The sequence below is a fragment of the Sinocyclocheilus anshuiensis genome, unplaced genomic scaffold (genome assembly GCF_001515605.1).
Source record: "Sinocyclocheilus anshuiensis isolate Anshui unplaced genomic scaffold, SAMN03320099.WGS_v1.1 scaffold38, whole genome shotgun sequence".
In the NCBI taxonomy this organism is placed as follows: Eukaryota; Metazoa; Chordata; class Actinopteri; order Cypriniformes; family Cyprinidae; genus Sinocyclocheilus; species Sinocyclocheilus anshuiensis.
This window is the reverse complement of record NW_015544213.1, coordinates 2434607-2459109: the sequence shown is the minus strand read 5'-3', so window position 1 is coordinate 2459109 and position 24503 is coordinate 2434607. Positions and strand designations below refer to the sequence as shown.

The 24503-nt window shown below is 35.9% G+C and overlaps 3 protein-coding genes across 6 annotated transcripts in view; 2 read left to right on the top strand and 1 right to left on the bottom strand.

The window, feature by feature from the left end:
• Window positions 1–4811, top strand: part of LOC107697184 (tRNA (adenine(58)-N(1))-methyltransferase non-catalytic subunit TRM6-like) — a 6256-nt gene extending 1445 nt beyond the window's left edge. The window contains exons 4-11 of the mRNA XM_016497861.1: window positions 478–569; window positions 658–741; window positions 914–1038; window positions 1304–1629; window positions 2662–2747; window positions 3075–3177; window positions 3405–3491; window positions 4353–4811. Of these exons, the coding sequence (XP_016353347.1) occupies window positions 478–569; window positions 658–741; window positions 914–1038; window positions 1304–1629; window positions 2662–2747; window positions 3075–3177; window positions 3405–3491; window positions 4353–4517 (1068 nt within the window). The 3' untranslated portion in view covers window positions 4518–4811. The remainder of the gene's footprint in view (window positions 1–477; window positions 570–657; window positions 742–913; window positions 1039–1303; window positions 1630–2661; window positions 2748–3074; window positions 3178–3404; window positions 3492–4352) is intronic.
• An 85-nt stretch (window positions 4812–4896) lies between these two features.
• Window positions 4897–9534, bottom strand: LOC107697183 (trichohyalin-like). Its single transcript, XM_016497860.1, has 5 exons — window positions 8940–9534; window positions 8680–8726; window positions 8487–8580; window positions 6527–8097; window positions 4897–5388 (listed from the first exon to the last, which is right to left on the bottom strand). Exons 1-5 carry the CDS (start codon window positions 8983–8985, stop codon window positions 5338–5340), a joined length of 1809 nt encoding a protein of 602 aa, XP_016353346.1. The 5' UTR covers window positions 8986–9534; the 3' UTR covers window positions 4897–5337.
• Window positions 9535–19801: 10267 nt separating this feature from the next.
• LOC107697181 (glycerophosphocholine phosphodiesterase GPCPD1-like) overlaps window positions 19802–24503 on the top strand; it is a 20747-nt gene continuing 16045 nt past the window's right edge. Inside the window, exons 1-5 of one of the 4 annotated variants that reach the window (XM_016497858.1) lie at window positions 19802–20083; window positions 20679–20766; window positions 22134–22224; window positions 22319–22403; window positions 23648–23723. In XM_016497858.1, the coding sequence (XP_016353344.1) occupies window positions 20718–20766; window positions 22134–22224; window positions 22319–22403; window positions 23648–23723 (301 nt within the window). In that variant the 5' untranslated portion in view covers window positions 19802–20083; window positions 20679–20717. The other 3 variants (XM_016497859.1, XM_016497856.1, XM_016497857.1) reach the window with 3 other exon arrangements.

Here is a 24503-nt window from a genome sequence, read left to right as displayed (position 1 = left end):
ACAGCTTGTAACACTCCAAAGAGAAAGGAAAACTTGAAATCACATCATATGACCCCTTTAATAATAAATTTTTTTTAGGTATTATGTCTAATAGTTGTTGTTATAAGTGCATGATATAAATATGTGAATACAACGTATTTATATTGTAGAAAGTTGTAGAAATATTTATGTACTTATTTATTGTCTTTACTTATTTTTATACAACAGTTCGTTCTGGTTCTCCTCTCGTACTCGAGCGATACCAGCTCTATATCAGCGGCTGTGATTGCCTCTGGCACTCGGCGTGCGGCCTCATGCCTCTGGCCTAATCACAGCCATGCTGATATAGAGCCGGTATCGTTCTCGTACTCGAGTGATATTGCTCATATATATCGACAGCAGGCTGGACAATTTGTGCTGTTATTGATGAAGGTTTTTACGTGTTCTTATGAGGTTACAAATACATTTAGCTTGCATGTCCTTTCATGTGTGTTTAAGGAGATTGTTCAGCAGCTCATAGACAACAGTACAACATTCAAGGACAAAACTGAATTTGCTCAAGAGAAATACATCAAGAAGAAAAAGAAAAAGTGAGTTTAAACCATTGTTATTACATATTTTAGCAATAACATGTAAAATATAACTCTTATAAGAAGTACTTTGCTTTTATGTATATAGGTACGAGAGTGACGTAACAATCCTGAAACCCTCCACTCGACTCCTTGCCATGATGTACCACGGCAGAGAACCAGGGAAAATATGGCATGTGAACTTAAAGGAATACTTCAATCATTTACTCATCCTCATGCAATTTTAGAACCCATGAGTTAAATTAAATAATTGCACCATTATTTATTTAGGGAAATATTTTAAGTATACTCGTGTGTACACACACATATTTATACTCTATTGTAAATATTTTTGTCTATTTTAGTCACCTGCGGTACGACACAATGGCTCAGATTTTGACTCTGGGTAACATCCACGCTGGCAGTAAAATCATTGTTTTTGAGACTTGTGCTGGACTTGTGTTGGGCTCGGTGATGGAGCGAATGGGAGGTAATCACACTTTACTTAAAGGGATCATTCACCCCAAAATGAAAATTGTCATATTTACCCACCCTCAAGTTGCTCCAAACCTGTATGAGTTTCTTTCATCTGTTGAACTTAAAAAGCTGTTTTGAAGAATATGGGTTGGTGACTTCCATAGTATGACAAAAAACAGTGGAGACCATCAACTGTTTGGTTACTCGTATTTAGAAAATCTTATATTAGTCAACCACTATTACACTGTGCTGATGATCCAGATGTTTCTGTTTTTCAGGTTTTGGCTCAGTGATTCAGATGTATCCTGGTGGAGGGCCAACGAGAGCCGGCATGGAGAGCTTCGGCTTTCCGTCACACTTCCATGAGACGCTGCATGAGTTCCCTTTATGCAAAGTTAACACTCTGCTGGCGGGAACCCTGGATCTGTCAGAGAAGGACGCAGATTCTGAGTCCAATGGCAGCAGGAACGGTCAATCTGAGTCCTCTCAGGAAACCTCAGGTGTGTCTGAGGAGAAGAGCTCAGAACCTCAGAGCATGGAGGTTAGCGTCGACCCGCAAGAAGAAATGAGGAGAGCGGAGAGAGAAAGACTGCGAGGACAGAAGGTAAGATTTTCCCCACGACTTTTATGTGCATATATCGCATCATGGTTGGGTGTTTCTGGAACTACTTGAATACTTACATTAAAAAAAAAATAAAAAAATATGATTATTGTTAAAAATTATTATTTTTTTATTAATAGTTTGTGTCATGGAAACTGTCTTGGAAACTTTTTTCATGCCTACATCATTAAACCTGCTTTTGCTTTTATTGTCGTCTAAGGCCAAACCTTTATAAAATACCATTTTAAAATACTAAATATAATTGAAATAGTTCTAAATATTAATAATTACTTTTTATATCAAATTATATGATCATTCAAACAAAAAGCTAAAAAATATATATTTCATCAAAGACCTAAACTTTCCATTATAAAATATGAATTTAATTTAAATGATCTAAATAATAATTAATTTTAAATGTAAAAAAACTATTTAAAAATGTGTTACATTTGGTCCAAAACCAAAATGCACCTTTTTAACATAATATAATTTAAATAATTCTAAATATTATAATTTTTTTAAAAATGTCATCATTTAGACAAAAGCTAAATAAACACAAGCTATTTACAAATGCATTGTATTTGATCCAAGCCCAGAACTTTCCATTTTAAAATATTATTATAATTTAAATAAATATAAATATTTTCTTTTAATAATTTAAACAAACAGCTGAATAAACAAACTAAATAACAAACAAACTAAACGTTTATTTTTTATTTTGTACCCAAATTACAACTGTTCCTCTGTTGTGATGTCATTTTCACAATGATCAAAAATGTTGTCCTTTTGATAGTTTTCAAAACTCTACATCGTTGCCAAGCAGACAAAAGATTAAAAGAAGAGCAGCTTGAGGTGAAATGTGTGAAAAGGGATGTGTGAAGAAAACAGAACAAGCAAAAACAGACTTTTTGTGTGATGCCTGTATATACACTTCTGAACATTGTTAATGGGAAACTAGTCATGGTGGGAAAAGTGTCTTTTAAGAGTTTATTTTAAAACGTCACACATATTTAATTGGTCTTTCTAACCTTACAGGCTCAAGAGAAAAAGGTGAAGATGGAGGAGAAGAGGAAGAAGTTAGCTTCAGCTGCAGCTCTATTAGAGGGCAGAAATGCAGATGGGTATGTTTTGTGTTGTAAAAAAAACCCGCTTTCTGTTATATAGGAAAAATATTATTTTTAACTCTATTGTCCAGCCCTAAATGCATTTAAAACTCATAAACATTTCAAATCTCTTGGTAGTCCATAGCATGATTAAGTGCACATTTTGTATATGATTTCAAAAGAGGAAAACATGCGACTGACTGTTCATGAAAGTGATGTATGGTGATATTGATGAGTCTTGACGTGTCATATTTTGTATTGATTTTTAAGCTGTTTTGTATGCAGTCTTCCAGGGATTCACCTAGTTAATATGGGCAAGCTGATTGAAATGTTTGTTTGTTTCAGGTTGGTGATTGCTAGTCGCTTCCACCCCTGTCCTGTGTTAATGGGTCTGCTGAAGTTCATAGCTCCATCACGACCGTTCGTAGTGTACTGCCAGTACAGAGAGGTAAAACGGATTGGTTTAGCAAGTGTTGTTCAAGAGGCAGTTCTTCCAAACTTGTTATTTAGCAAAATGTCTAAACATGTATTTTGCATGAAGTAGATTTTGCCAGTTGTTGTCAAGTTCCCATAGTACCATAAAAGCAGGGTGTACCATCGCTTTAAAAAGATTTGTATATTCAGTTTGAGTTCAGTGCTTACTGCAATATTTACTGTCTGATCTGGTTTGGACAGCCGCTGATTGAGTGCTACACAAAACTCAGGGAACAAGGAGGAGCAATCAGTCTCAGATTAACAGATTCCTGGCTCAGGCATTACCAGGTAATTCTCTACTTCATCCTGTACACAGACTGTTGTTTTTGCTGTAATGCCAGACTTTTTGTTATTAATCGTTTTTGTTTACACTACTTTTCAAAAGTTTGGGGTCAGTACATTTTTTTTTTCTTTTTTTTTTTTTTAGAAAGGAATTAATACTTTTATTCATCAAGGATGCATTAAATTGAGGCTGCAATACAATAAACTGTATTGAGGCACTAAGACTTTTACACTGTTCCAAAAAAAAAAAAATCTTAATCCAATTAAATTATGTTCTTTTGAACTTTATATTAATCTTGAAAAAATGTATGGCAAATATTAGGCAGCACAACCGTTTTAAACATTGATATAATATTAATACTAAATGTTACTTGAGCAGCAAATCAGCATATTAGAATGATTTCTGAAGGATCATGTGACACTGAAGACTGGAGTAATGAAGCTGTAAATTCAGCTTTGTATCACAGGAATAAATTACATTTGAAAATGTATTAAAATAGAAAACAGTTATTTTAAATTGTAATAATATGTCACATGATTGCTGTTTTTACTGTATTTTTGATCAAATAAATGCAGCCCTGGTAAGCATAAAACATAAAAAAAAAAACATTTGAACGGTATTGTACATCAAGTTCAAAATATAAAAAATAGAAATGTATTTATTTAATTTGCTCAGTTATGCTAAAATTCGCATTGGCACGGTTATTTATATGTAAACCTTTTTTGTTGTATTTCCAGCAAAAACAGATACATTTCGATGTAATTACTCTTATATTAGATGACTCGCGCTGTGAAATAAGATTTTGGTCTTACCACCCACCCCTAGAAGGCTTTGACTTCTTATTCACTTCTGTATCATTGTTTCAGGTGTTGCCCAACCGGACTCATCCAGTGCTGCTCATGAGTGGAGGTGGAGGGTATCTCCTGTCAGGAACCACGGTCGCTGCAGACTCTGCCAAAGCTAGGAATCAGCACAAATCAGAGGAGCCTGTTGCCAAGAGGCTGAAACTGGATGAGATTAGTTCTGCCTAGGCAATTAGTTTAGTTTAACTTAAGTGAGAAGAAACCAAATCAGTGTTGGACTCACACATTCAGCCAGTGCTTTATGCTCTGTATGATTTGCACGACTTTATTATTCAGAGTCTGTTAGCTACTGTTTTTTGTTTCTTTTTGAAAAGATTTGCATTTAAGAGCTACAGAAATGTTCTCATCCTTATTTATTTTTAATTTTTTTAGCAAGATGTGGAGGAAGGAAGACATGCTGCTTTTTCGGCATCCTCTGCACTTGGCGAATAACCAAGTTTTGCTTACAAAATGCATCATTGCACAAGTAAACCGTATATTTATGTGTTTTAATCATTTTCAAAAGGTTTCCAGCATCAAAACACAAATGATAACTGCATTCATCGGCTTTGGTCCCATAATTACACATTTTATTAAATGCAAACAATCAAGTAAGCAGAGGTTCTGTTGAAGATTATAAAGAACAACGGTAATTTTTCAACATACTGTGTTTTTTACAGTTGTAAAGTAGCATGCTCAAAAATGCGGTCAAATTTGCAGTCAATAGTACTTGGTCATTTTGTTTTTTTGTTATTTTAGAATGTAATAAACAGAAAAATGATGCACATGACATTATCAAGCTTTTTTTCCCTTTTATAGGCTGTCTTGCTTCTAAGACTCTCACATTAAATGCTGATTTACACTAATAACAAGTATAATGCAGTTGTAATCAGGTACGACATATAATAATTCATTCATCTAAAGCAGCCCAAGTAAGCACACATAAAGCGTATTGAAAATCAATTCAGGCACCGTAAGAAGATGATGTTTCAGCTGGTTCTAGGAATGATTAAGTTGTCTCTTTCATCTGTTGATCCACAGAGGCCAGTTTCTCAAGTTCCTTTAAATGAAAGAAAAGAACAAGAATTAAATGCAGTGCATACTTATGTTTCATAACTCTTTTAAGTGATGCTTAAAAACAATTGCCTTAATCAGTCCCCAGAGTTGTTTTGTGTTGTTTTTGCCGTTGTTGCAGTCTGGCATAAACTGGGTTGTTTCTTTATGATTGAAAGAAATTTGGTTGCTCTTGTCAATGAAATATCCTGTTTCCACATTCCCAGTAGGAAAGTTATATGGAAGTACCTTTAGTTATTCAATATCCCCGTCATGATGATGAGGAATTATGCTCTTAGCACATCCCTCTAAACCCTTAAGTAAATGCAATATTACTTCGTAGTTTGCAGGTATATCAGATAACTCAGATGTCCTTGTAATAGCACAACATTTGGCTTAAGTAGTCACCGGAGAGATGCTAGGAGGTAATTGCTGCTTTTTGGTGCAGCTAGAGTTGCATGGTCTAAAGAACTGAAAGGAGAGTTACAGTCTACCCACATCTTCTCTTAGGCACTCAACTTATCCATGTTGAAGTCTAGCAAGCAGAGATACTGAAAAGCTACTTCAAGCGGAAAATCTGGCCTTGTTTTTCAAGAGCTCCATGAAGCAAGTCTTGATTGTGTTAATGTTGTTCTTTGCTTCCAATACGTCCCTGTCTAGTACTAAACGACTTGGGTGAGTGAATGCTTTCTTTATTCCCATTTGTAATTTAACATGTAGACTTTAGGGCTCAGTGGGTCCATTTGTTAAATTGGGATTGTGAAACCTAGTGCAGAGGTCTTCAACCCTGCTCCTGGAGTCCCACTGCTCTGCAGACTTTAGATCCAGACCTAATCAAATACACCTGAGGATTGCTTGAAAATCACAGGCGGGTGTGTTGTAGCAGGTTGGAAATAAGCTGTCCAAGACAGTGGGTCTCCAGGAGCAGGTTTGAAGACCTAGTGCATTGGTCCCCAAACCATTCCCAAAGTTTCCCTAACAGTGCACATTTTGAATATCTCTTATCTGACACAGCCGTCCTGTACCTGGTGTCTCCACGAACAAGTTTCTGAGTTGAATCAGAATAGGGAGATGCCAAAAATTGTGTGTTTTCAGACAAAATGTGCAAAAACTGTGAACTGTCACTTGGACAGATCAGACCATACCTCCTCTGGTGTGAGAAGCTTCTGTTGGGGGACTCCCTTTTCCTCCTCGGGTGACTCCTCCTGAGTAAGTAGGCCTCTTTTGTACCGGAGAGTCTCGGCGAGGTCCTCTAGTTTATGGTAGGGGTGCTGGTCAGTACTTTCAGCCACATTATGGCCTCTTTTGTACCAGGCTGGATGGTAGTATCCTCTGTAAATCCATGGGGAACGCTTCTCATAGACATCACCTTTGTTAAGTAGACGTTCCTGTAACTCATTCTTCTTTTTGGTTAGGTACCTCAATGCAGCCTCCCTGTCCTGCTTCTCCTCTGCTGAACTCTGGTGCCCTTTCTTCAGCTCATCTTCTTCCTCTTGGCTGGTTAAAGGATGCCTCTTTTCATTAAGCTCATGGACAATTTCCTGTTTTTCCTCTTTAGGTGAATGGCGCTTGAAGGTGTTGTCTGTTGAGTCATGGAGACTGTGAGTCTTCTCTGAGATGGGTTCATTTTCATCCTCAAGCTCTATGGAGTCGCCACGCTTGTGATGAAGCTTCTTGTGATGATATCTGTGTGTGGGCTTCCAGATCCTTTTATCCATTTCCTCACTCTCCTCTGAGTCCTCATTCCTTTTTTCCAGGGGTCTTTCCTTATAATCCTCTTCAGATGAGTCCCGTTTGTGGTGTTTCTTATGGTGGTATCTATGGGTGGGTTTCCAGTATCGCTTTGCGATATCCTCGTCTACCTCTTCTGATTCTTCAGATCTCTTTTCCTGAGAGTTTAAGTCCTCATTAAGTTGCTCGTTCAGCAAGTGTTCGTTTGGCTTGTAGTGCCCACCATCCCAATGACTCCTTTTTTGTCTGTAGCTTGGGAAAACTTCTTGACTTCTATCATAGTCTGGTTCTACAAAATCCTCATTCTCATTGCGTTTGTGGTGCTTTTTCTTGTGGTGGTATCTATGTGATGGCTTCCAGATCCGCTTCTCTCTTTCCTCACTCTCCTCATCCTCTTCTTCTCCATCCCCATGGTTTCTTTTGTGGGTGTAACTTGGGAAATCTTCTTGGCTTCTATCATAGTCTGGCTCTTCATGTTTTTCTCTGCTGGTCTGAAGACGACTCCTTTTATATTCATATAGAGGGAATTCCTCTTGGCTGCGCTCCTCATCGGGATTATCACGCTTGTAGAGGACGGAAAAATGTATTTTTTGAGGAAATTCCTCTTGGCTTCTCTCATCATCAGGATCTTCTCTTTTATGCTTGTTGCCTCTTTTATAGAAACTTGGGAACTCTTCCTGACTTCGTTCATCATCCAGTTCATCACGTTTTTCTTTGATTCTTCTTTTCATAAAACTTGGGAACTCTTCCTGGCTCCGTTCATCGTCCATTTCCTTACGCCTGTCTTTGATTCTTCTTTTAACAAAACTTGGGAACTCTTCCTGGCTACGTTCGTCATCCAGCTCCTCCCGTTTGTCAGCTTTGAGAAGATCCTCTATGAGTTCCTCCTCCTTAACTTTAGACTCTTCTCTTGGTTTTTTAAGTTCCTCTTGAGCCGGTTTTAGAGTGTCTTCCTCCTTTTTCACAACTGAGGAATGACCTGATCCTAAATTAATGGAGAGATAAATATGGGCACAAAAAATGCACATGCAAATGACTTGTAACTAATTTTCACTCCATTGCTTATACACTGCATGAATACATCCAATTATTATTCCACAGTCTTAGAGTGAAACCACTGACCTATAACAGTCTCATCCACCAAGCACGATGTACTGAGGTTAGAAACTGCATGTGACGATAATGTAGTCTGACTGTTCTCACGTTATATGTCCAAATGATAAATTGAATGGATTTAGATGTAAGATCAAACATGAGTTATGCTAGAAATAACCTGGATAAGATTTCTCCATTTGAGTTCATTTGCTAATAAATCAAATGTTCTACTCAATAACACAGTAAAGCAACACAGTGTGACAGTGCAAAGTAACGTACCTGGTGTAAGGATGTTTTTGCATTCTGGATGCAGTGGAGTATCATCGGTCTTATACAGCGCCTTTGAAAGGATGTGAACTAAACACTGGGTAAGCTGAAATTAAAGTATGTACTTTAACCAAAAGGAGTAGAACAATAAATGCATTGTTTTTTTTTTGTTTTGTTTTTTGTAGACATAGAAGCTACAGCATACCAGGTCCTCTCTTTGGCTGTCCTGATCAACTGGTATGGACCCTCCATCTGGGATAGTAAAAGCCTTGAATTATATTTGTGCAAATCGCAATGCGAAAGCTTATTCATCTCGATATCACCAATTATCCATACGTTTTACTCGTGCAAAAACCGCTTAACGAAAATTTCCATCGTGATCTACTATTTGTTCCGCAGCAAACTGTCTTGTCGCTGACCATGGTGCTGAAATGATTTATTCAATGATTCTTTGTGTACACTTACCTGCAGCAAAGAAAACAACCAAGCAGACTAAAGCGGCAAACTTCATGATGCGCACAGATGTTTTCTGCTCTTGATGTTATCCGAAACGGCTTTTGTCTTTGCAGTCTCAAGCAGCAGAGAGGAGCTCCGTTCCGCGTGCTGCAGCTCGGAGCGCGCGCTGCGTCTGTTTTAAGCTCGCGGTGGGACACGCAGGGTCTGAGCTCGTGAGTTGCTTACGTCACGACTAAAGTGAAACCTTAATGAGACCCCACCACCCCCACTTTAATGAAATTTTCTAATCTTCCACTCTAGCCTATGTATGGCGTTGAAAAGTAGGCTGTCATGTCGGTGCATTTATTTATACTTTTTGATTCATATTCAGCTGTGTCATGCAGCCCAGGAGTTTTATGTGTTGAGTTACATAAAACAGTATAGAGTAGGCTATACTAAGTGTGCAAACTAATCCTGGTCTTTGTGACTTATTTTATAAACCATATACGTGACCTTCCAGTCATTTGAGATACATTTCAGGCTAGTGATCTTGTGTATTTAGTTACAAGAAAAAATATAATACCAACAACTCAATAAGAAGTCATTAAATCTCTGCGAGATCCTGCAGTGCAATATTTATTTAATTGTTCATCGTATCTGAATAATTCTCATTGTAAATTATTGTACAAAATAATAAACAATCTCATTTGAAATCGGACAGAATGTTGTGCAACTCTTAGACGCCCACTTCATTCATGGATGGTGTGTGTCATGAGGGAATTGTGAAAATGCAAACTAATGTTTGGTACAGGTGCTCTGAGTTTCAGCAGAAGGATTGCACCTGGGATGCTGTAGTTGCTGTGGTAACGGGACCGTCACGGGGCAGTCAGGAGTTGATCAGAGATGCAGAATGTAAAAAAAATAAGCTTTGATTTATCTTCCACACAAGCAGAACAAGGAAAGGGCCACATTTTAGTCTGTCAAAACCAGACAGGGAAGCTAGTGGCGATGTTTTCTGGTTCACGCGCAAGAAGGATAGGTAATTTGCCATTACATTTTCATGTGAGACCATTCAATGAAGTAACTGACAGCAGGTGTAATTATATTGTTACGCTAAGAAATGCACATCTCGGTCTTCTACTTCCTCCAAAAGTGATATTTCAAGGTAAAACTTGAAATTGGTTTTAAAGTAAAAATTGGTTTTAGAGTAATATTTTGTAACCTATAATAATTTAAACCATTCATTATTTTAAACATTTAGCTGTACTTTAAAAGTTACATGTTTTCTATTGTTTTTAGCCTAATTTTGTAGTCATAAAAATGTTTTATTATCAGTGTAACTGTATATTTATTAAAAATGTTTTCCATATCATCTCTTAGTGTGTTCACTATTAAAGTTTCTTTCATTTTCTTAATGTTTCTTTAGGATGTTTTGTGCTGACTAACATTAGTTTGCACAAAATATAAGTATTCACCTTAAGAGTTTAGTCATTCACATTTATTACAGTACATCTGTAATTAAGTGTGGGTGACTGATATGTCACAGAAGTGGCTGCTCATATAAGATGTATATAATTTCAGATGTTTAAACGAAACATTTTCTTAATAATCAAAAACGTAAAAGTATTTCTTATGACTACTCAACTTGCTGTTCGGCATTACACCTGACATATGCGATATCTGACTGAGCTATGATACTATCAGGCCGACTCTGAGAAGCATTGATAAATGTCTTTTCATTAAAGACAGCATAATGAGTCTCATGAATAAATAAGTGATAATTACATAGCCGTCTCACCATACTAGTGGATTTCAACATGCATTATTGTTTTGTGTTATAAACCGAAACACGAAGCAAGCAATATCTGTAGCATCCCAGTATTTATCATATTTATTGTCATCTCTCCCTCCCCGGGGAAATCCGGACCTCTGGCACGCTTAGAAAACGAAAACACAACATATCCATCATGCTTGTGAAGCTCGAATGCAATGAATTATACAGACATCTTTCCTCTAAAGCTGAAATCCTTGCTCATAATTTATTCAGTCCAAAAAAGAGTGAAGCTTTTGGAGTCATCGCTGCGCATATAGACACGATAAACAGGGAGCATAAGATGCAGGGTTCAAAGTGTAGGCTACCTAGTACGTACTAGCTGATTTACTAATTGAGTTGAGCTCAGATGCGTCCCCCGAATATTGTCAGGTTTGTTTGGCTTTAATCAAAGACATTTGCATGCAGAAACAAAAGCAGTGGCCGACAGAAGATTCTTGGCTTTGCTCTTCTTCTTTTTTTTTTTGGGATCCTCAGCATCATAAAACGAGCTATATTGTTGAATTTGTATTCGCTATAGCCTGTGGTCTGAGGCTGGGTGGTAGTATATTGTGTGACAGCTTCCTCATGAAACTCCAAAGTGCTTTGTCAGCATATACACTGCATATATGAAAGAGTGAAAAATTGAAGGGGGTCTGAATACTTTCCGTACCCACTGTATGTCACAGTCTATAAAATAATGCGGCACAGAAGAAGCTCCTATTTTCTCCTAAATAAATACGGCGTATAAAAAATATTGTACATACACTCACTTTCATATACTAAAATGCTATATGACCATTAATTCGTTTTTGTATAGTTGTGTGTTTTTGAGACTTTGGCGCCCCTACAGTTAAGTGAGTGGAATTTCAGCTGTACACGTGCATTTGCTGCTGCCATAAGCTCACCAAACTTACATTCTTCCAGAACAGACGTTTGGCAAAGAAACAGAAGCCATTCACCTCATTAGAATTCAGTGTACAGTTAGAATTATTTTAAAACTCATATTTCAATACATAGTTTCTTAAAATGAGGATTATATCACAAACTGCTTCAGATCTGAAACATGCAAAAGATATAATACTGTATTCATTTGTTTGAACTCCTTTAAGATTTAAGAACAGCTAACTGCCACAGGTAAGAGTTATTCATTGATTTACAATATCAAATAGTAGCCTATATTTCATATGCCAATATGGCACCCTCAGGCTTTATTTATATTTGACACACAGATCATTTTCTTCTTGTGAGTCTGGTCTGCATCAGACGGATATCCAACAAACAAAACAGGGAGAAATTAGGTAAAAGAAACCGTGACCACAACAGGTCTTTGAGCAGGTTTAGGGAGTTCAGGTGTTTTTAAAGGGTAAATGGTGCAAAAAAATAAAATAGACCCGCGTGCTTTCTGTTCTAGTGCAAGCACCGCTGCAGGTGTGCAGTGAAAGCACTGCTCTTTTATGCATTCACCGATGAGAAGCTGCTGCAACCTGCTCTGTGATCATCTGGGACTGAATAATCTCTTGTCCCATAACACACAAATGTAGCATCCTTTTAACATAGATCAGGACCTCAGCAGATATCCCTGCCAGACCAAACCCTGATGTATTTGATTAAAAGCATCCAAATATAGATTTAAACAGCAAACAATTACTACACCTTTCAGAGCTGATTTGGACTTTTCTTAATGTAAGAGTATATATCATTTTCAATGTTTTGAAAGAAGTGTATACTAATGCTCACCTAGGCTGCCTTTATTTTATCAAGAATATAGTAAAACAATGATATATATAAAATATTATTGCAACTTAAAATACCTGTTTGAATGTATTTTAAAATGTGATTAAAGCTGAATTTTCAGCATCATTACTCCAGTCTTCAGTGTCACATGATCCTTCAGAAATCATAATAATAATATGCCGATTTGCTGCTCAAGAAACATTTCTGATTATTATCAATGTTGAAAACCGTTGTGCTGCTTAATATTTTTGTGGAAACCAAGTCACGTTTTCTATGACGAATAGAAAGTTCAAAAGAACAGCATTTATTTTAAATATATTTTTTGTGTAACAATGTTCAAGTCTTTACTGTCAATCAATTTAATGCATTCTTGCTGAAAAAAAAAGAAGTTTACAGTAGTATTTCAATTAGGCTGATCATGCAGGCAATTGTGTGTATTTATTAATGTACCACAGCATCTGATCTGAGAAATGCATACAGTAAGTAGATATACAATGGCAAAGTGAGACAGGCAGGTGCCGAGAAAGACTGCAAACATCTGCACTTTTCCAGCCTTGAGTCCTGTTCTCATTATAAAAGCCCCTGGGAGGAATATGTGTGAGAGTTGAAGCATTCAGACAGACTAGATAATGCCAACTACAATAGAGAAACTGAAGTTGTAGAATTGCTCAGTAGAGAAGTTATTCTTCCTTTATCCACTGAAATCGCTTTATATTTTATCTAAGATGCAGGCAGCAGTTTCTTTCACTGCAAACTTACTTTGGTGCAGTACATGAGCATCCAGAGAGAAACACTGGAGCTAAGTGTAATAGTGTGCAGAGGGTTTATTAAATAGAAATGTTGACACTTGACACTTGGGAACAAAAGGTATATATATACTCACACACACACACACAATATTTGTATCTGTATATATGCCACAATATATATACCAAGATCTAAATTGTACTGTCAGAATATCCAGAAATCTTTAAAAAGTCTTTATAGGTTAGTATCTTGTAGTTTTACTTTTTCAGTAGAGATGGCTAAGTGCCAATCCATCATTAAAATTGAATTCTTGATATTTTTATTCAGGTATTAGATTATTATGCACAGCAGACAGGATGTTACCAGCAAATTGACAATGCAATTTTTCGCCATAATAAGTGCAATAAACTACTTTATGCGGTAAAATGCTAAATATCTTTGCTCAACTTCTTTCAGTTGATTTTCTATATTTTTAATATTCATGTATATAATCAACACATAAATATGTGAATAACGTTTTTATAAGGAAAACTCTAATATTAAATACTTTGAATTGTTTTTTTTGTATATATATTTCTGTGTTCATTGTAATTTTAGTTAGTTTTAGTAATATTGCAGTGTGCTTTTGTCATTTTTATATTTTAAAATTTCTATATAGTGTTTTATTTCAGTTTTAGTTATTTTAGTACATCGAGTTTATCTAAATGAAAATGTGAAATGTTGCCTGGACAACTAGCTGAAGTACAGTGAGTTTTTTTTTATACCAGATTTTATTTTAGTTCATGTTTATATTATTTTAAGTAGCAAAAATGTTTTCAATGGTTTTAGTTTTACTATAATAACCCTGATGTAAACCAGTAGATTTGGTCACACTGGAAATCTGCAAACATGCAGCAACAGAAACAGTTGCAATACATTCTGCAGAACCATGTGAGAATAACTGTATTTTACAGAGAGTTCATAATCTCAGCCTCGAGTCTTTCAGATAATCTGATGGATTAAGGACTCGAGGGAGAGGGTGATGAAATGAGAGATTCTGATAAGCAGCATCTGCTTTACAAGACAATATCAGCCAATTAAGTGACTTAATCCAATCCTTCCAAAAGTTTCCACATCAAAGATGACCTGCTGATCCCCTTTAATTCATCAATTACCCTCCGAGGTCACGCTTATCAGCTGATCGCAGCCCCGGTGCCCTATCTGAAATCGATCAGACATCACCGATTACCTCTGCAGTCCTGATCCAGATGAGAACTCGCAGTGGCAGAGGTGTTTAACTGAGATCTGACATTTGAACACTGTGCACCAGACTGATCCCTCATGTCTCCAGGTTACGGATGTGATCTCCCATTTGGATAATATGATCTGAGGAGGTTATAAACATCAGCCTGGTGTTCCAGCATGACCTGCGGCATTCACTGCTGTGTGAAACTAAATGAAGAGAAAAGTATATGTTAGACCTGAAGAGATCTACATGCCCATATTCAGTTATAGTCATAGCGCCACCTGCTGGCAACAGGAAGTGACATTTTTTACGCTGTAACCAACTCCTTCTAGAGATTTAATGACATCAACATTATATTTGGTCAGTCTAATCTAAAGGCCTTTGCGATGTTAAATTGCGAAGATCTTGAGTTTTAGCTAAAGGGCGTGTCCATTGCGGCCTGACAAATTTAGATTTTTTGCCTTGGAAAAAGTTGTTGTTGTAACTCAGCCATACAATGTCCGTTCTGCCCCAAACTTCACACGTTTGATAAGAGTCCTGGCTTGAACACATCTAAAGACCAATATTCCATTATGATCATTGCGCGACCTGCTGGCAACCAGTGTTGGGGGTAACGCATTACAAGTAACGCAAGTTACATAATCAGATTACTTTTTTCAAGCAACTAGTAAAGTAACGCATTACTTTTTTAATTTACAAGATAGTTACTTTTTTATGGAGTAACGCAATATTGTAATGCATTACTTTTAAAAGTAACTTTCCCCAACACTGCAACAGGAAATTACTTGTTTTACTCTAACTTAAACATGCAATGTCCAAACTGCACCAAACTTCACATGTTTGGTAGGAGTCCTGGCCTGAAGACATCTGAAGGCCGATATTCAGTTATAATCATAGCGCCACCTGCTGGCAACAGGATATGTCACGTTTTACACTAACTAAAACATATACCATGTTCGATCTGCACTTCACAAGTTTGGTAAGAGTCCTGGCCTGAAGACATCTGAAGGCCGATATTCAGTTATAATCATAGCGCCACCTGCTGGCAACAGGATATGTCACGTTTTACACTAACTAAAACATATACCATGTTCGATCTGCACTTCACAAGTTTGGTAAGAGTCCTGGCCTGAAGACATCTACATGCCAATATTCAGTTATAGTCATAGCGCCACCAGCTGGCAGCAGGAAGTTTGGCACATATAAATGAATTTGACATATTTACATTTTTTACAATAAATGCTTATTATTATTATTATTAGCATTATTATTATAAAGTTACAAAGGTGCTGTATAACCGCAATGACCCAGGAAAGAAACTTGGCCGTTCAACTTTAGTCTCTTGAAACAGAGCAAAATTAAGATTGAAACGAGCCCTCTGGCTTGTCCATGTTATTCAATTACATGAATACCAGTCTAATTCTAATTCAGTGAACAGTCTACATCAGTTAGTCTTAAAAATGCCAATGGGAGCATTCAGAGTGAATCACACCACTTGTTCATGTAACTGAATGTGAACTGCATTTAATCACATCTCTCATTTTCTGATTTCGATAGCTTTTCGCATTGTGGTTATTCTTTGTGTGTATGACCTACGACAAAAAAGTGCAAGGGACGAACAAAGTGAATATGTTTCTGTTGTTGTGTTGTTTGTGTTATTCTGTGTATGTTTGGACTTCCAGTTGCGTTTATTTGTTCGCATGCATAGTTTGAAGCCTCCTCTGCTTGCCCCTCTCAAAATAATTGAAATGTGAAGGTCACATATAAAGACTTGTCATCAACGTCTAGTATCTGATGTGCAAATGAAGCAAACCGCATGCAGCCCTGAAGCGCAAATGGCCTCTGAGTGATGTCAGATCCATTATAATGGCATCTGATCTACATTAAAACACTTATGCTGCTGTTCACACTGGCAGCGTCTCTCTTTATTATTGATGGTGACATTATGCATGGCAGGCCATCTGCTGGATCTATACAAACTGAGTTTGATTAAGGGTTATAAAGTAAGTAATTTGACTTTTTTTTACATAAAGGGCAAGAAAAACACACACACACACACATAAACATATGTATATATATATATATATATATATATATATATGCATGTTTATATTTTTATCATATCATATCATAAAAGTCTATTATACCCTATATAGTGATATTATTATTATTGTTGTTTTTATCCAATAACTTAAAGTTTATCATAGTTGGAGGTTGGAGTTGATCAAACTTGGAGAATTGCTTTAATAGCAATCATTTGTGGAGAAGTGGTATATAAAATGTCACAACATCCAAAAGACTTTTAACTGTGTCAGCTTCTACTTCTACTTTTTGCAGAATTGAATATCTTTCTAAATTTGGTGGTTCTCACAATGAGGATCTGTGCATTTCTCTGCAAAAATACAAAAGAGCAAATCAGCTTTATTAGAATTGCTTAAAATGGTTGTTGTTCCTGTTATGTACAACACTCTCAACATTGGTGAAGAAACCACAAAAGAGACAACTTTTTAAAACTAGTAGTCTGCTAACGGGATAGGACTTTTAGGGCCGAGGTGTGGCAGATCAAACACTTTTTTTTCTGAAAAATTCAGGTGGTTTTCAGTTCTTCTTACAGGGACGGCTCAAGTGAATGCTTATGCCTTGAATTAATCTTCACAGTATCTGCTCAAACTGCTATGAAACTCCACTGAACTCTGAATACATTAGAGGTACTTTGGTTTAAAGGCTACAAACCATGATCCTTCATCTTCACACTCACCATCTCTAGGAAAAAGATGAATGAATGTTGCAAACGTATGCATAAATGGATAGGCTACACTGCAGCATATGAATTGAGTGCCATTATACCCATCGCTCCACTAGGTGAAGCTGTTCCTTCCAAAATCTGAAATCTTTTATATATGATTTCAACTTTTTCATTATACTAGAACCACAACCACCTCTTAGAAACGTATAAATATAAAGAGAAGTTTATGTTCACCAAGACTGCAAACATTTGATGGGAAAATACAGTATAATATTGTGAAATAGTATTACAATTTAAAATAACTGTTGCATATTTTAATATATTTTAAAATGTAATTTATCCCTGTGATGAAAAGCTGAATTCAGCATCATTACTGCAGTCTTTAGTGTCACTTTTAATTAACTGAATGCATCCTTGCTGAATAAAAGCATTAATTTCTTTAAAATAAAATCTTACTGACCCCAATCTTTTGAAAGGTATAGTGTATATAACACAAAGTATTTCTATTTCTTGAAAAATATGAACACCCACCAAATTTAACTACTTGCAATTGAATTGCCCGTAATTACTTAAATAAGAGACAGATCTTGCACTGTTTAAAGTAGAAAATTATCAAAATAATAAAATGTTAATGTGTGAAAAAGAGTTATTACATAAATGGATAAAAATCCAATTCAATGGTTAAAAACAAAACAACAAAATTAAAATTATAATAGTTATAATATAATTAATATTTAATAATATGTTGTGATTCTTCATATTACTTTTTGAATAGAGGCAAAAAAATATACAAGTACTTCTGTGAAAGTTTCTTTGTATTAAAAGTTTTAACAATGTCTCCGTTATCGTTTAATCTGATCTTTCTACCCTTTTCAATTTCACACACGTATACTATTCTGTAAAAGTTTCTTTGTATTAAAAGGCTTATTCAGACAGAAAAACCCCTTAATCACATTTCCCAGCATATTTCCAAAAGAAGTCTTGAAACGTTGAAAAGTAGAACTCAGCGTTCTTTGTCACACATGAAAGTTGTCCAGAGTTCTCACTACTTCTCCTTTCTTGAAAGTACAAGCATGAAAATAACCAAGAAAAACATCATTTGTACTAATTGCATTCTGAAAAGCTTCATTATAATTCTTTTCTTTTGTATGCGTTTGGGGGTGGAATTGGCACTGTACTAATTCACCATTTAAAACCGGTTCTAGGCACACACTTTATTCATTATCTGTCTATTATCTCATTCACAGGGCAAATAGTGGGAGGGTGAAAACATGGTAAAAGAGAGAAAGAGACTGACTCATTAAATATTTATAATCCTGCGGTCTCATCCATTCAGTTATGCTAGTACCCAGCATTCACCATTTTGGGAGCAATAGCCCTCTTTTCAAAAGACCAATTGTATTTTACCTTTCAATGGCTCACGCAGGAACAGGAAGAGCTACCGGGGCCAGCAAACATCCATCATAAAGAAATCAAGGACACAGCAAAAGTAATTTATGACTGAAGAAATGGTTTATCTTTGCATTGCACGAATTCATGTCATGCTGTTCTGAACTTTCTCACTCTATCACTCTGTTTTCCCATAAACTTTTTCTTAAACATGCACGTGCCCGACTGACCTCTGTTATGCAACACAGAGTTCCAGACTGTGTTCTGTCCTGCTGAGGCACGTCATTATGCAACCAGTTCTGCTGAAAGATGGGCCACTGGAAAAATCAATGTCTCCGTTATCCTCATTTTACAGGTTACAAAGTTCATCTGACCTTTCTAACGTTTTCAATTTCACACACACATATACTATTAAATTTTAATTTCAAATATCACTTGCCTTGTTTGTTTGAGTACATGAACTTTATCTGCTTAATTTATTTATTAGTTCACCAGCTATGGAATTAATTAGTCTTAAAATATGGAAAAACTGTGAGGTGACCTCTGACCTGAGCTATAGAAGTATCAGTGCTTTCAAGTTTAATGGCCATGCACCCAATTGGATGGCAGTGAATTTATTTCCCTGCAAGGATACTCTCAATATAAAAATACTATAGCAGTAACACTGTATTATAACTCGCATTAATATAATTAACAAGCAGAGCCTACCATCGTTAAAATCGCGGATCTAGATTTTTGTTTAATGTCATGACTTGTCAAGAGGTAAAAATAAAAAATGGCTGTTTATGAATTTATTTAATATTACTTTGTTACATCAGCTTGCGCAGATAAACTCCACCCAACACGTACGTCTGCGAAGAAGCCTCGCCCATCGAACGTAAATCATTTCTTCCACCAATCACATGCGTGCAGTGAATTTATTTCCCTGCAAGGATACTCTCAATATAAAAATACTATAGCAGTAACACTGTATTATAACTCGCATTAATATAATTAACAAGCAGAGCCTACCATCGTTAAAATCGCGGATCTAGATTTTTTTTGAATGTCATGACTTGTCAAGAGGTAAAAATAAAAAATGGCTGTTTATGAATTTATTTAATATTAGTTACTTTGTTACATCAGCTTGCGCAGATAAACTCCACCCAACACGTACGTCAGCGAAGAAGCCTCGCCCATCGAACGTCAATCATTTCTTCCACCAATCACATGCGTCCAGAAAACGTAGAGAAGGCGGAGTCAAGTTGTCCAATTCGAGCCCTCCCTCAAGTAACCTTCTCAACGCTATTTGAAATATTTTTTATCATTATTTATTTCAGCCAGCACATAGATTCACATAACTGGGATACGTAATCATTTTAAGCCGAATACCTCGATACATTTCTTTTAAGAAATAGTTCACTGTTAACAGTGCCGCATTACCGGGCTCGCAGAGATCCGCGTGCAATGTAAACATGGGCACGTCAGCGCACGATTAACGTTTCCCGGTACTGGAGATTGATATTTGTTTTTAAACTCAGGTAATTGTCCCCTTATCATGCTTTAAATTACTGTATCGGCTGGACTCGACACTGAATGTACGCTGAACATTTCGTTTTACGCTACACATACGTTACACGTTTTCGCTGCGTCTCAAAACCTAGTGGGCTCCCTAACTGGGTAAGTTAGCGTTTTTAGATTTAACAGTGTTTTCTATGTAGGCAGCCTATTATGTTTTGAGCAACACCCTCGGATACCGGGTGTTGTTGTTACTGACTATAACCGGCTGCAACCGGTTCAGACCGTGTTGATTTAGCTTCCTCCACTCAAACAGTCGAGTTTCTTCAAACGTGGCGAAAGCTTCCGTTCAGCTCTCAAGATCGTGTTTAGATTCAAGGACCTGCCATACCATCATTATTACCCTCTCTAATATTGCGTACAGCAGTAGTAGAAACTATTTCTGTTGATGTTTAGGGCGTATTAAAATACATTTGTAATGTAACGTATTCTTAAAGAACCAGGAGGTGGTTTAAAAGTGCACAGCAGTTCTACAGGCAGGTATCAGACCACAGATCATCTGATGCTGTTAACTTGGCATAGATTTGTCTAATGTGTTTCTTTCCCTCTGTGTTTTAGGTCACTTCATTCTCTTCTCCATCCGCCTGAGTGTCAGTCATGGACAGCACTAAAGTCACTCTGACAGTGAGAGGGACCACAGCAATGGGTAAGAGGAATAATTAAATAAAAGTATAACACCGTTTACAGCTTTCAACAATAAGTCATTACCAATTATATTATCAATCAGAAGTTCAATTGTGAAATATGTATTCATATTCTTTTAGCCACTTACTAATTGTGTCATTTTAAAAGTTCTTATTAATAAAAACAATCAAGTCTAATTAAAATAATGTAAATGTGACATTTTGGAATTGTCAGAATGTGTGTTCTGATACTATGATTGACCAACATGCTATATAGATTTAATATGTTGAGGTAATTTAGTTTAAAGAAGTTGCAACATTGATGCTTTATTCATAGAACTGAGAACATCTCGTTGAACTTGAGTAAAATAATGACAGTTTCAGATTTTTAAGTCACTTGGTTTGCATGCTGTTTTAAACTTGGTCAACCAGTTTTACCGTGTTTATGGTTCTAGTTATTTAAGTACATGTGATTTAAAGCATTATATAACGTGATGTAATAATGTGATTGTTATTAAAGTTATTCTGTTATACATTACATTTACATTTTATTATGTTAGCAGACACGCTTATCCACAGAGTAACAGGTTTTTATAAAGTGTTGTTATAAAGCATTTATAAAATGTTAACAATCGAAATGTAATATTTGGTTGAATAAAGTAATGTTTAGTTAATAATAAGTGTTGTTAAGTTATTATTAACTTCAGGATAGATCAGTAATCTTTTGTGCATTTTTAACAAATGCTGACTTAAATTTTTATGGATGAACATTTATTAAAGTAATTTTTTAAATTTTTTCAGAAAATATATTAATTGGCATTTTTAAAAAGGTTTATCCTGGAATAACTTTAGAATTTTAAACATACATTACATTGAAAAATTCAATATTATAGCTATTATTACCTTTGTTATTATTGATGATTTATGTATGTATGTATATTTTTGTATTTTGGTTGTTAAGATAAAATTGTTAAATTATGTTAAACAATGTATTGAAATTATATTGTAAGCATAATACTGCTGATTTAGCCATAGATGTGGCATTTATTCTAAATTAATAAATACATAAAATAATTTAATAATGTGCTAATGCTATTAAAGAAACGTATTACAGAGTCTCACCATTAAAAGTGTATTTTTGGAATAGGTGTAATATAGAAATTAATAATACAAGAAATGTTTTGGTAATAATAAGCATTATTATTTTAACCATGCATTATTGCATCACAAATACAACCCGTGTCTGTATTTATTGTTTTGCAAATGTTGACATATGATACTTAAATATGATCGTGTTGAAAAGAATGTAATATTTCTTCTGTATCACCTGGAGACACATTCCTTTGCTTAGCACAAAGGAGAGAAATAAACTATTTTGTTTCTTTATCAGGTGAGGTGATCGCAGTAGTTGGCAGTTGTGAAACCCTGGGCAGCTGGTGTCATCAAAAAGCCGTGAACCTACAGCCAGCAAAGGAGGATGGGTACAAGTGCAATGCCATCTTGTGTTTGCCTTCCAGCACATGCACAGTTACCCTTGACCCACATATTTGTCTTCTGTGTCTGGTCTCACCCCAGCACCCTGTGGAGAGCAACCGTTCAGGTTCCTAGAGGGGGTGAAACCAAATATCGCTATTTCAAGGGATTCATTTTGGAATCTAAGGTGAGATTTTCTTTTCCTAGTAAACAAACATGATAGAAGTGATTTCTGGAAGGTTCACACACATTAATCTTTAAAGGTCCAATAATGAAATGATTACCCAACACCTTTAAAGAGCAGTCTCAGCTTGTATATGTATTTATAGATGTTGTTGTTTATAATTCTGTTAGGGTCCATTCACACTGAACAGATTCAAAACATGAGACGTGGGCAGTGGAATAAGGAAAAAGCTCTTGGCCTTGAGACATGTTTTTTTTTAAAGTTGAACTTATTGAACGCCGTGTTTTTAGAGCGACATGTCTTGAAAGAGACGCTGAAAGAGATATGATCACCACCGGTCAAACACGAATGCAAAATGATGGAAAAACAGCACAATGAAATATAAAAATCTGTTCTGTGTGAATGGCCTCTTAAAGGCATATCAGAATCTATGCAGTATCTGTTGTTTGTGATATACATTTGTGGTTTTCTTGAGTATGTCCAGCTGTTTTATTATACCTGTATGATTGTAGATTTTCTTTAGAGAGTTCTTTCACATGTGGGATATGTGGGTTGTCTTTTTCAAACATTCCTCAAGGGCTTACTTTTAATCATCTTTATTTCTTAGGGTACAAGTAATTAAATGTAATATTCTTTAAGTTGTTGAATTCCTTCTGTGTGAGTGTGTGTGTGGGGGGGGTTTCCAGGTCATTCTCCCCACAGCTGTTAATCTCTTTTTAGCTGGACTCCACTCCAGCTTCAGTTCTGGGTAGTTTTTGTTTTTTTGTTTTTCTTGGAGAATGACATTTCTGGAACAGGTTTCCTGCGAGCCCCTCCTAACATGCTGTGTCCTTCACACATAATATTTACACTTTAGCTGTTATCTCACGGCCAGAAATATTCTTTTAGAATTTATAGCGGAAATATTTTCACCAAGATTTAAGAATTTAGAAACAGGTATTCATAGTTAGGGAAGTATTAGCGAGAAAAATAATCTCATTTTAAGGTGTACATTTTAAAGTACAAGGATTTTCCATGCTTTTTTGTACGTATATATAAATAACCGGGAGATCTCTAGTTAAACACTGAAAAATGCCAATGTGTTTCTTCTGACTAATCAGTCCACTTTTCAGACTGGCTGGCTGGCAGAAAGTGGTGACTATATCTCATATTCTTTTTTCGGGAGTGAGACTTTGGTTTGAATGGCCAAAGTGGGCTTTGTTTTTCCAAAATCTGTCCATAATCATAACCCCCATTTGGAATTACAGAATGCAGGTGGGCCATGTCAAGTCATAGTCAGTAGATGGGAGACCCATCAGCTGCCACGTTCATTGAGTCCCTCAGGTATCTGATCCCAGAATAGTCCACACGTTTGAGTGTCTAATGCAACCCGTAGACTCCTTCCTCATTCTTATTACATTCAGATCAGTTTGTCCCCTTTAACTCTAAGCGTACATTATCAATACATGCTGACTTCAGCTTTTTTAAAGACAACATGAAACATTCACAACACATTTCACGTTTGAAATATGACATATTTCCACTTATTTCCTAATGAAACTAGTGGAAAGTAATGTGATGTGGACTTGATTTTACCTCTCAGAACATTGGATCTTAGAGTGGCCATGATTGTTGTTGGTTAATATTATTTTCCCCTATGACAAATAACACTAAAATCAACATTAAAGACAACATGAAATCAAAATTTATTATTTTCTTCATAAAATACATCAATGAATCGTGCACATTAAGCTATTTACTTTATAAATAAATGCATCTGGTCTTATTGCGCATGAACCATTGATGCATGTTCTAAAGAAAATAATACATTTTGATTTCATGTTGTCTTTAATGTTGATTTTAGTGTTATTCGTCATGGACAGATGTAATGTCAATAAAAGCCACTTAAGGGAATCTAATGGAACCTAATTATTAGAAACCATAACATTTAGTGGACTATTACTCCTCCTACACAAACAGAGCGAAGCAGTTTTCACTGGCACATTCTTGGGTTTACAAGCAATGCTTTTTTTCTTTTGCCTTCCCCTAACTTAGCCACTTTACATTTTTCTTTAAAAAAAAAAGTTGTAGTTTTTTTTTTTTATACTTGCGTTCATTTTTAAT